General features: G+C 28.5%; 1 protein-coding gene across 5 annotated transcripts; it reads right to left on the bottom strand.

Annotated features, from left to right (window-relative positions):
* Nucleotides 1-559: 559 nt before the first annotated feature.
* Nucleotides 560-9,860, bottom strand: LOC100741314 (ATP-binding cassette sub-family G member 4). 5 transcript variants are annotated; one of them, XM_003491599.4, is made up of 11 exons: nucleotides 8,022-9,858; nucleotides 4,579-4,889; nucleotides 3,867-4,040; nucleotides 3,572-3,782; nucleotides 2,865-2,972; nucleotides 2,593-2,714; nucleotides 2,340-2,508; nucleotides 2,139-2,239; nucleotides 1,669-1,824; nucleotides 1,393-1,511; nucleotides 560-1,304 (listed from the first exon to the last, which is right to left on the bottom strand). In XM_003491599.4, exons 1-11 carry the CDS (start codon nucleotides 8,200-8,202, stop codon nucleotides 1,076-1,078), a joined length of 1,881 nt encoding a protein of 626 aa, XP_003491647.1. In that variant the 5' UTR covers nucleotides 8,203-9,858; the 3' UTR covers nucleotides 560-1,075. The 5 variants fall into 5 exon arrangements, with proteins under 5 accessions (XP_003491647.1, XP_012244415.1, XP_024225289.1 ...); XM_012388992.3 differs by having other exon boundaries at nucleotides 2,593-2,699; nucleotides 8,022-9,856; XM_012388993.3 differs by lacking the exon at nucleotides 560-1,304 and having other exon boundaries at nucleotides 1,607-1,824; nucleotides 8,022-9,859.
* Nucleotides 9,861-9,989: the final 129 nt, after the last annotated feature.

Genomic DNA, 9,989 nt, shown 5'->3' with positions numbered 1-9,989 from the left:
GTGATATTTTAAAATTGCTCAACGAATGTCAATTATCAATGCAAGTATATTTTTTTACATATCAGTTTACGAAATAAAATGAGAAATTTGGCTCTCCAATTGTACGTACGCAAACTTTTATTTTATAAGTATATTTTATATGTTCATATTTCTATAATTTATAATGTGAGAAACCTTTTAACTTCTCCTACTTGAAATTGTTCATGATACAACTAATTGTACATCTATACAATTAGTTATACAATTGAATACTGCTCATACTTCTGTATAAAATGATATTGTTAAGTTCATTATTCTGTAACATGTAATGTTAGAAATTTCTTGCCCTTTTTGTACTTGAAATTATCAATTGTACATGTAAAGTATTTTTATACAATTATTTTATTAATATATTTATATTTGGTGGGACGAAGAAATCGTAGTTAATCAATTGCAACTTTGAAACAATCCTATTCAAAGCATTCTTGTTTCCATCGTCAGTGAGCTACGTTATGTGAGTATTTGCGGAAATACTTTGGACTTGTGATTACGATTAAAGGAACAGTAAAACATTTGAAAAATATTTCTAAAAGAGTACGTTTATTAAACTTATGATAACCTTTCGATAATCCTCAGATATAGTACTTCTACGAATGAATATTTCTTGAACGAGTATAAAAGTGTTCGATATTTGCAATATGAACATACATAGATAATGAAAAATATTTATCTTGATAAGAAAATCCGTATTTTAGATCTTGAAAGTATAATATATTTATATAAAATCAGACAAATGTTATCGCAGCACGTGTAATATTCGAAAATTTTCATAAATTGCTTGGCTTACGAGCTGTAATGGAACGTATGTAAATATGCCTTAAATAAAGAATAAGTATTACCATTTATATAATATAATAGTTACATAATAATTATAATATAATTATATAACCAGTTATATAGTATTATTAATTGTATACAAATATCACAATGATAAAGTTTACAAAAATATCAATATAAGTATTAATAATATTTTGCGATATAAATATTAATTAATTCGATATCACATGAAAAGTATGTATAGATACATTTAAGCACATCATCTTTTGGCTTTATGTGCTTTCCATTTAAGTACCAAGTATGTCAAAAGTTGTAAACACACTATCCAAACAAATAAACCTAATACAGTCATGTAGTAGGAAATTGCGGGCATATCTATTTCTTCTAAGATCTTTTTAGGTGAACGTAATGGACAATAGATTTCATCACACCGTAAATTTTCTCTGTCTCCATCGTAAATTGCTTGCATAATACCTTCAAATCCATACCTACAGAAAATCAAAAATAATTTTCTTTCCACAATTAATTTTACACAAAAAAAATGAATCTTTATCAATTATGAAATGTATTAATTACCTAAAGAAACTAATGGAACACAAAGGTTGAAGAAATGATCGCACTTCCCTAAATTTTAGGAAAAATCCGGCAAATAATATCATTGGCATATTGAGTGCAGGAATCAAGAAAATTCCCATCTGAAAATATTAATTAATTTTGTTAGTATTATTTTAATTTTACATAATTGGATTGCTTTTATATCAAATTAATATGTGTTAAATTATGAAATTACATAAAATTACAATGATACAAATGTTATAAGTGACGTTGTAATTATCTCAAATCATACATTACATGTGTATCGAATGCAGCCCCAACAAGCATTCCTGATGATTGTCCAAGAATTGTTGTTAAAATACAAATCAACCACGTACGTAAAAATCTATCGCATTGCATCGGTTGACCAGTCATATAGTATGCAATTGAAATAAATACCGAAGGTGTAAGAATCTACAAAGATAACTATTATATTAAAAGTAATATTTTTAATCAATATACTGTCACTACATTGAGGATGTTTATGCAAATTTATACTTTTACAAACATAATTAAATAAAACAATGGAATCTAAATAAAGATTTACCCTACTGAATGTTGTAATGAGTATCTTACTTTTAATATTTTATATATTCTTTCATATTGCAAGCATTCTAAATATTTTTGTGCTTCTAAATTTCCCATAAATGCATAAACATCCGCAGTCTAATTATCATATTAGAGTAACAAACATATATGTAATATACAAATGCTACTATTACACTTACTTGTACTGGCAAATCTGACAATACTTTTACAGAAAAATAAGACCTTAAATGATACCAATTATTTAAGTACTCTCGTATAAAAACTGCAGCTTCTGTAGGAACTGTAAGTAAAGCAAAAATTTAACGTAAACTTTGTAATAATTAATTTGATGCTTAGATTTCTAATATTGTAAAAATAATGCTAACAAATACTTAACTTACACATTTGCACAGCCGGCATGGAATTCGCGAAATATAAAAACAGCAGAATAAAAAATACACAAGCTATATTGCTGTGAATCCTACTAGCATTAGTTCCTGAATCGTAAAATACTATGCCTAGTAGAAAAGCTACTACAACGTGAGCTGCGAATCTCAGTTTTGTCAAAGTCTACAAAAAACAATTTGTATAAAAATGAAATTTTTAAATGAAGCGAATTACTACAAATTATTAACTCCTGATGTAATTACTAACATTGTCTCGTTTAATACAAATTAGTGCTTTTAATAATAAAATCTTGTGTTCTTGCCATATAGAGGATAGCTTCGATATGTCGGTACTATTATCCAATTTTGCAGCAACTGCAACATATGTTCCTAAAATACTTGTACTAGATTATTCAATATTATTTTAACACTATTATTTACTCTATTTATTCTGGTAAACTATTCTGGTAAAAAATTATTCTAATGTTATCTTTACAAATAGTGAATTTCTATGTAAATATTTCAACATAATATAATTACCCCTAATAGGATGTTGGAAGTGTTTCTTCCATTTTAAGTATTTATCTCGACTAAGTTTCTGTAGATTATTTAAATCACCACTTCGTTCCCCAGTTACAACTTCTACAACTACAACAAAATTGACAATGAATATATTAAGTAATTACCAGATTCATATTATTAATAGTAGCATTTATTATCAAATGAAGGTTCCACGGGAAAAAGGGGGAATGTCAAATTCTAACATATCTAAGGAAACGAAAATTTATTTTTTAATATACACATGTAATATACACAATATACATGTATAATTAATGTATAATTTATTACTTAAGGGCGGCTATGGTGAAAGTTTGGACTAGTGTATTGGGGTTTGTCCCAACATTCCGGACGGGAAATCCCGCTGTCTTTCCTTCTCCGACATATATATAGTATATATGTGTGTGCGTATGTATATATATAGTAAGTGAGTAATATAAGCAAGAGTAAATTAGTACATTAAATTGTAAAAAATGAAAAATATGTTGTCGCTATACCTCAATTTGTTATAACTACTGTAAAACGCAGAAAATTTTAATTCAAATTAATACGATATAGCTAGTGATAAAAAATTAAAAAAGAAAAAATAAAATTCACAGGAGTGTACGAAGAAAGTAAAAAATTCGTTAAAATTGTCATTCCCTGTTTCTCCTTTGCATTCTTCAAATAGTAACATATACGTATATTACCAAATTCGGATACGTTATAAAACTGAGGACACACATATTCTGCTTCACTGAACGTGCAGAGAACATCGTTCCAAGCTCCGCAATAAAACGATGTCCCGTTATGTATAACCAGTAAATCGTCAAATTGCGATATCATACGACTACTGGGTTGATGAATCGCACAAACGACTGTGCAACCTCCTTTTGCTATTTTATGCAACAGTCCAATTACCTATCCGAAATATTTTTATTCGAAATAATATCATTTTCTAGATCACTTTTCAAAGTTACATATTATAGAATTAGCGTTATAGACCTGATTCGAAGATGTGCTATCAAGCCCACTGGTTGGTTCGTCGAGTAATAAGACAGATGGTTTTGTGATTATTTCTACACCAATCGATAATCTTTTCCGTTCTCCACCACTTAGATTCTCTACTAAAGTGTCTAAGCAGCTTGTCAAATTTAAATTTCTTGCTATGTCCGTCACCTGTAAGGTTAGATATACATGTATATGGAATATTTCACTTGTAAATGTATAATTGTGTTTTGATGAAAATTTTCGAAATTTAATATTTCAAAGTTTCCAAATTTTCGAACTTCTATACTTGTCAATTTTTAAACTTTCAACTTTTGATTTTTCAAACTTACGAGTTTTGAAACTTTTGAATTTTCGAGTATCTAAGCTCTTACATTTTCCAAGCTTTCCAACTTGCAAATTGCTGAACTTTCAAATTGCTGAACTTTCAAATTTTCAAAACTTTGAATTTTGAAATTTCAAAAATTCCGAACATCGAGAATTGTAATTTTTTAGACCTTCGAATTTTCAAATCTTTCAATTTTCAAATTTTCGAACTTCTAAATTCTTAAACTTTCAATTTTCAAATTTTCAAATTTGAGTGATTTGAAATTTCAAAATTCTTAAAGAAAAGTTCTTTTATGACATTTCGCTACATGGATCTTAAACGAATAACCACAAATTAATACATATTACTTTCTACAGCAAATGATGTGCATGTAAAACGTACAATCAAATTGAAGGAGCGCAATTCACGAATACCCTGAACCTTTAAACGTGCTGCAATGTAGAGCGTTTCTCTGGCAGTAAGAAGAGGTTGTAAAGGAAATTCTTGTGGTAAGAAACATGTTTGTTTTCGGAAAGCTTTGCCATTCCACTCTTTGCCGTTAACTGTGATCGATCCTTTAACATTTGTACTTTTCAGGTTACATATAATACGAAGTAGCGTCGTTTTCCCAGCACCGGAAGGACCGATAATAGCAGTTAATCTCTCAGGACGGAAACATCCTGTTACATCCTCTAATATTCTTTTTGATTTTTCTGTAAGAAGATAAAGATTTGATTTTCTCTATGATAAATTTGCATAAACTATACTATCCAGACTGCAAAAATTTTTATCTTTATGTGTTATTTCAAGAGTATTTTAAATCTTTTTCACGAAAATATATAGTTTTGAAAATTCGGCCTTATGAACATTTGATCCAGAAAGGTCCTAACCATGTTTTAACTGTAGAAATTCGCATAAGACCGTGATATTATAGAGCGGTAAGCGGTGAACAGCAAAACTACTGATAGTACAGCAAATGCCAATGTTACCGCTTACCGCTCACTGCTCTCTATATACTCATCTATATGGCGTAACCGATCGTCTCACGGAAGCGGGAAAATAAGAAATACCTCTTGGGTTAAAAAATGATCTAATCCAATACTCATGATTCAAATGCGTATGGGGTAAGCCATACAATAGGTTAAGTACCAAACTTTAAGAAAGATATCGTCAAAATCTACAAGTATGTCGCACATCAACAAATTGACTGAAATTGTTTACATCATATTTCCATGAAAAACGATCGTCATTTTCGGTTTCAGTGATCTTCAAAATCCCTAAAAAGTGCTATTCTACCTGAATATTTTGCAGTCCAGATACTATAATAGAACCATAGTTTTATAATGTTAAATGCTTGAAAAATACTTGCAAACAGAATGTTAGAAATATTTGATGAACAAACGTTTACTGATATTGGGTTGGCAACTAAGTGATTGCAGATTTTGTCATTAGATGGTATAGACAAAATCCGCAATCACATTGAAATAGAGAATAGCATTAATGAAAACTGAAGTCAAGGTCAAAGGTCATTTACATAAGAATTAAGGAAAGAAGATAAAGTGTATATGTGAATTTACCGTTTTAATTAAAGGACAAATTATTTTCATTCTTTTTCTATAAATGTATAAAATCATTGTAAAATTAAAAATCATTGTAAAATCTAATAATTAAACTGCGGACTTTTATATAAATTCATAATTTTGGGAATATAATTAAAAAAGCAGGAGCTCGGTAGAAAATTGTTTTAGCTAACAAATGTGATAGAAATATAATATAATATAATTATATATTATAAAAATCCGTAACCTACTTATAATTTACATTTGTTGTCTGCCACTTGTGACATTATGAATGCACATACTTATCTTCATATTATGTTAAATTTGAATAAATATTATCAGAAATACCATCTATATGCAAACGCACAAATGTTTTTTGTTATTGTTAGTTACGACATTTTTTTAATTTTACCATGATTTTATACATTTACAGAAGGAGAATGAAAATAATTTGTCTTTTAATTAAAACGGTAAATTCACATATACACTTTGTCTTCTTTCTCTAATTCTTACGTAAATGACCTTCGACCTTGGCTTCAGTTTTCATTAATGCTATTTCCTATTTTAATGTGGTCAATATTGCGATTGCGATTACACAAGTTAATCTATTATTCACGCATCATTAACAAACAACGGGTTAATGCAAAATACATACTTGCAACTTATAATAAATTGTTTAAATAATTGGCTAAGATAAACAAAGATCATCACAAAGCATTACGGGAGTAGATACAAATAAGGTATAAGGTCTTCTCATTTTTGTTCCTGTAGATCATTCATATTTATAGTTATCGTTGGATTTAAAAACATACTGCGTTTAAATACTAAAATTATAGGTCGCATATTACTGATTTGATTACATACATTTATGCATAAATTACATACATAACATATATTTGTCGCATAAATAAAACATTCTTACCTACTAATAATCACTGGTACAGTCAATTAAAAAGGTTTCCATGCGTACATCGAATTTGATGCATCCAACTTATCGAAAGACACTAAAATTCGTTATAAAATTCTGTATACTTTCATACTAACTGATATTCATTTATTTTTGGAATAAGTTTAAAAAATCTAAACATCTACGTCATAAAAGATTAAACGAAATAAGATTAACAGAAATAACGAAATCTTTAATTTTATTAATTCTAAGAAGATCGTAAATAGTTATTGATATCTACAGAGTGGACACACAAGAGTCCTTTGTTCCTTTTAATGTATTCGTAATAATATATTCATAATCATTAGGTGATATTGACAAAATCCGCAATCACTTAGTTGCCAACCCAATGTGTAGCTATGTACAATAGGAGTATGTATAATTTTGCAAAATTATATTTTGTATCTTTTTACTTCTTCTTTTTTTATAAATGTAGTAATTTGTATTATTTTTGTTTATAATAAAAAGTAATTTGTTATATTTCAAACATTGATTCATACAGGCTTTTGTATGTAACTGTACATAGTCACAGAATACATAAAGACTATCGGGTATCTTAGCTCAGCAGCAAAATATAATGATAAGAAATAATGAAAAAAATAAACAAAAAAATTGATTTCTGTTTTTAAACCTGAAGTGATTAATCGACAACTATGTAAATGTTAAATGCCACTTAAAAATTATTCTCCTCAATTAACTAATAGATAAAATGATAAGTAGTCACGCTTTAAGTAATGCAGTTGTTTTATTTTCTTCATACACACGAAGTAACTAAGAATGAATGTATAATTGGCGGAATAGGTATAGTACAATAAAATCATAAAATTGATCAAGTATTAAAGTTGGCATATTTTCAGAACTGTAATTTTTAGAACTTGAGATCTTCAGAGTTACTTCTGTCTTCGCAAGTATACTTTAAAAAATTATATATAGCATAGAATCTGGAAGCAGAGTTAAGTAATACACAATTTACTATTTTTAATTTTCTAGTTCACATATATATTTTAAAGGAATTTAATATAATTAATTCACAAGTAAGTTTGCAAACCATGGTTTGAAATCTTTCTTTCTCTGTATTATTAATATTTCGACAAATTATAAACAGCATTGCGTTGGAAAACAAGTCCAAGCAATACACAATTTATTATTTCTTACTTCTATAATGCACAATTATTCTAAAGAAATTTTATATATTAAAATTAACAAGTAATTTTACAATTTGTACAGATTTAAACTGCTTCCACAAAATGCATACACCTCTGGATACACATGCATATGATCACCACTGGTTAGGTTTTACTTTACGACCACACTATATCTCTGGCATTAAGTATACTTGCCTTTACCAGAGCAGATGGAATACGAGAGATTGTCAAACTCGATGTGCATCTTGGTAACCGACTGAGAATCTGGATTCAAAAATTTCTGATTCTCTCCTATTGTCAGTTGGACGGTGCATTCTTCTTCGTCGATCATTCTCGCTGATGGATTAACAATTGCATTATTATGATGCGTTTCCATCTTGATTTCTTACATCCGACGACTGTTAAATATGTATTTAAACTAATCGTCCAGATAAACCACTGAAATTTGACCCACGAAAATGACCCACAATCACAAACGATGATTACAGCTCAAAATGTTTCAGCTGTTTGCTGCTTATGAAATGGATGTTTCCCTCCACAAAATAAATATAAATGATCATTTAGTTTCATATAATCAAAACTTCACCGAGAGGAATACTAAATATATACATATATATATACTTCCAGCAATGTTATATCACAATATATATACATATGTTCGCACTTTCAAAAATTAAAACTTCAAAATATTTTGTAATAATAGATTTTTAAGACACAATGTTATTGTGAGTTAATACTAATTAAAAATTTTTAGCAATTATTACTAATTAGTAAATAATTTTTAGGACACGTTCAGCTAACTGTAATTTTTCACAATTTTAGATTCATCAAATATGAGAATTTTATACACAACAAGGAGATTGCACTAGTTGATGGAGAATACATCAAGAAGCTAACAAAGAAGATTATTCACTATGATTCAATAGTTGCATATAGTTAGATGTCGCGATGAAAAAAGAATTTTTCACGTAGTTCGTTGAATTCACTTTATTTAGCAGAAGAAGCATTGTTTCCAAAGCACGCTTTATCTAATGGCGAACGCAATAGAAACGATATGCGATCCCAACGAATTCGTGACGGCGACTGCCGATTAACTCTTTATTACAGGGCCGTATAACTCTCTTGCTACGGGAAACGTGTCCAGTCCCGTTTGACCTTGCATTCTGGAGTTCATTGCATCTGAAATGCTACATGCGTACTTTCATTTAAAACATTTCTATCACGATCACTTTTATAAATCGACAATTCTTTATATTTTTTTACTGTTTTTATTAATTACTGTATCTAACAAAGAGTTTGTTCCCGCTAATTATTAATAAATGTTATCACTATCAATATTACATTAGGTTGTTCCAAAAGATTCTTTCTTTTTATTAATAAATAATAGATGTACAATATTTTGTTTTATGTCAAATTATTGAGTTATGTACGACATATTATGATCCATTACTTTCCTCCATCTCTCCAGAAACGACATAATACTATTTTTCCAAAACTTCCAGGATTTGCTAGAAAAATATCGTTTTAGGCATTTTAATATCATCTATTGAACTGATTCTTTTACAGTGAAGAGAATTTTGTAATAAGAAGAATAAATAATAATCACGGTAGTATATCCGGGAAGTACGGAGGAGGTAAGACATCGCAATCAAATTTAATAAGCTGTTTCTAATCGGGACCCATATATCTTTAGTCGTTAGAAACAAATTATTATCATTTGATTGGGTTGTTCTACCTCATTTTCCATAATCTCCGGATGTAGTTCCACGTGATTATTATTATTCATTCCTTCCATTAAAAAAATTATTTTCACGGTAAAAGATTCAGTTCAATAAATGACCTAAAAATGCATCTAGAACGATATTTTGCTAGCAAATCCCAAAAATTCTGGGAAAATGATATTATGTGAAGAATGAATCGTACATAGCTCAATGACATGATATAAAATATAAAATATTATGCATCCATTATTTACTTACAAAGCGAAAGAAGCTTCTGGGACAACTAATTATTTATCTGAACCTTTAAGAATACAGAATAAAAAAATTATTGTTAACGTTTGATATTTAAATAATTCATTATAAAAAATCTAAACAGTATGAATATATCACATTTTGAAATATTTCCGTAAAATTAGTACAATAAAAATGTTATGTATATTGT

Source organism: Bombus impatiens, unplaced genomic scaffold (genome assembly GCF_000188095.3).
Source record: "Bombus impatiens unplaced genomic scaffold, BIMP_2.2 scf_0582, whole genome shotgun sequence".
NCBI classification, from domain to species: Eukaryota; Metazoa; Arthropoda; class Insecta; order Hymenoptera; family Apidae; genus Bombus; species Bombus impatiens.
The sequence above is the reverse complement of the archived record's forward strand: the minus strand, read 5'-3'. Positions and strand labels throughout refer to the sequence as shown.

Bases quoted from the DNA above. Each gene is read 5' to 3' on its own strand.
- LOC100741314 (XM_003491599.4), bottom strand. From the start codon at position 8,202: ATGGAAACGCATCATAATAATGCAATTGTTAATCCATCAGCGAGAATG. The intron at 4,041-4,578 runs GTACGTTTTACA...CTAACCTTACAG, and splicing joins TGCGCTCCTTCAATTTGATT to GTGACGGACATAGCAAGAAA. The intron at 2,509-2,592 runs GTTAGTAATTAC...TGTTTTTTGTAG, and splicing joins TTTGTATTAAACGAGACAAT to ACTTTGACAAAACTGAGATT.